Source organism: Montipora capricornis, chromosome 8 (assembly GCF_036669925.1).
Source record: "Montipora capricornis isolate CH-2021 chromosome 8, ASM3666992v2, whole genome shotgun sequence".
NCBI lineage: Eukaryota > Metazoa > Cnidaria > Anthozoa > Scleractinia > Acroporidae > Montipora > Montipora capricornis.
The window spans coordinates 20,314,823-20,317,322 of NC_090890.1; the positions used below are offsets into that span (position 1 = coordinate 20,314,823).

General features: G+C 35.9%; 1 protein-coding gene across 1 annotated transcript in view; it reads left to right on the top strand.

Annotated features, from left to right (window-relative positions):
- Positions 1-2,500, top strand: part of LOC138059592 (formin-like protein 2) — a 106,361-nt gene that overhangs the window by 46,517 nt on the left and 57,344 nt on the right. Inside the window, exon 4 of the mRNA XM_068905222.1 lies at positions 694-872. Coding sequence (XP_068761323.1) covers positions 694-872 — 179 coding nt within the window. The remainder of the gene's footprint in view (positions 1-693; positions 873-2,500) is intronic.

Sequence of the window (2,500 nt, forward strand, 5' to 3'; positions counted from 1 at the left end):
GGGTTCTCCGGGTACTCCGGTTTCCCCTCTTCTCAAAAACCAACATTTGACTTGATTTGCGTCAATTGTTAATTTCAGTTTACATTGTCCTCAATTAGTGCTCCAGCACTAGAATGAGTAGACACTTAAATAAAGTTCCTTTCCTTTCTTTCATTTCAGCTACTACATGTTGTAAGCCTTGCACAAAACAAGAGCGCAAAAAAGGTCCTAAGAGCTGTCTTAAAACCTTTGTTTAGGCCTAATTAGGCCTAAGGTTAGCTTTTATGCATGTTTAGGGTTAGGGTTATGCATGTTTAGGATACTCTCTAAGGGGTTAGGGTTAGCGTTAGGGCTAGGGTTAGGGCTAGGGCTAGGGCTAGGGCTAGGGCTATTCTTATTACGCCTAAAGAAAAGTTTTAAGACAGCTCCCGTTTTGTGCGAGGCTTACACCACATAGTAGCCTTCATTTCTTAATTAAGGAACTACCGGCATTAAGTGAAGTGATAAAAAAGATAAAATCTCATGTTGAAAAGTAGTCATGACTCCATTATCAAGGAAAATATTATAGTATGACGCAAAGAATTGAGAAAAGTGCAAAGATTATTAAAATACTTTCGCATGAATTGTAATTATTATGTTTGGCTTAAAAGGATTCCGTGACAGCAGATTTTTTGCATAATAATTATCTGACTCTGAATTAAAATATTCTTGCAGGAGTTAATGCTTCCCAAGTATTCATCTGGCTTTTACATTGATCAGCTAAGAACTCACAAGGACATTGCATTAAGCAAGTCTCCTGGAGCAAACCACAAGAAACTGCTGAAAAGTTTGGAGCCGGTTGAGATGATACTCAGATCCTTAGAGGTTGACCTTCGGACACATCCAAACACCACGTAAGTCCAATGTTCAATTTGCTCTAGATAATTTTTAGTTCTTTACTTGGTTGTTCCAATGACATGAATTATCAAGAATCTTATCTATTTCTTGGTCGATTAAAAGAATAGTTAACAAGTATTTATCCGGTTGCAATTGTGCATCATGTATACAAATTAATAGGTTGTGGAGAATGTTATGTCTTCTGCTTACCCTCTCACAGTAGTTTCCCTAAAGGTGCAACGTTAGTAAGGGCCAATAATATAAGCCTATAGTTGTGTGCATAGCAACTGTAGAGGATGTAGCCTCTGGAGCAGCTCAATTTTCCTTTTCAATAGAATAAGAGAGATTCCTTGAATATCTCTTTGAGATTAGGCTGCTTTTGAATTAAAATACCATTTATCCAATAGTACATGTATGTTCTTTAAGACTTTCAAAGCTGGTTGAAATTCCATGACAAAAGGTAAAATTTTCTTGTGCACTTGTTCGATATCAAAGTATTGTAGTGCATTTGGCCGTGCGAAAACTGGGTTCTGTTGTAACAAACATTCTTTTCAAAGATGTTCTCCTTCCAATCTGTTTTGAGGTTTGTACCAATAATTCATTTATATCTTTCAACAGAAAAGTAAGTGACAGCAAAGAGATGTAATGCTATTTTTTTATTGTGTTTGCGGTGACTACGTCATATTACTAGTCACTTTCTTCGTTGCCAATCAAATTGTTTCACAAAATATTAGTCAAACAAAAATTCTTTCTTAGAGTCTTAGAGTTGTTTTACTTGCCCACAGTTATATGTATTGCTTGCCCCAGGCAACTGGGCAAGTGTTAGTGCGGAATAGACCATATTCGTATTCTCAGTATTGGACTGGAACTGGCTAATGTGGAGGCTAATGTGGGGGAATCTTTTCAAATGCAAATACTTTTTAATATATTCCCCCGCATTAGCCTCCACTGCAAGCTAGTTCCAGTCCGATACTGAGAATATGAATATGGTCTATTGAACACTGTAATAGAAAGAATAATATCTAATTATGTCAACTTGATTGGGAACTTTTCCCCCAGCATTTTATCAATGGAAGCTTTTTAAGTCTGTAATGTTGTTGGGCCAGCAATTTCAGGATAACATGTCCCTGTCAAGTAAAATAATGAAATCTGAGGGCAAAATCATATGTACATGACCGGAAAGCAGTTCTGGCTTTTAAATGTTATACAAGTCTTGGAAATACCAACAAGTACAGGACTGCATGTCACTGTTGGTACATATATACAAGACCTTATTAATGACTATACTCCACAGAGAAACCTGCGCTCCGGTTCAAAATGTCTGCTTGAAACTCCTAATTACAACTTGGAGTCTTGTGGTAAACGAGCCTTCTCCATAGCTGCCCCACGCTTGTGGAACTCTCTTCCAATGGAATTAAAAACATCCACGTCGATTGATATTTTCAAGAAGAAGCTCAAGACGTACCTTTTCAAACATAGTTACTTTTGACATTGAACATTATGTTTTCTACATGTATATATTTTTATTTTTTAGTTTTAATTTTATCTATATTTTTATTCTAAGTGCACTGATCATTGTTATGGATAGATGTGCTATATAAGATGTATTATTATTATTATTATTATTATTATTATTATTACACAC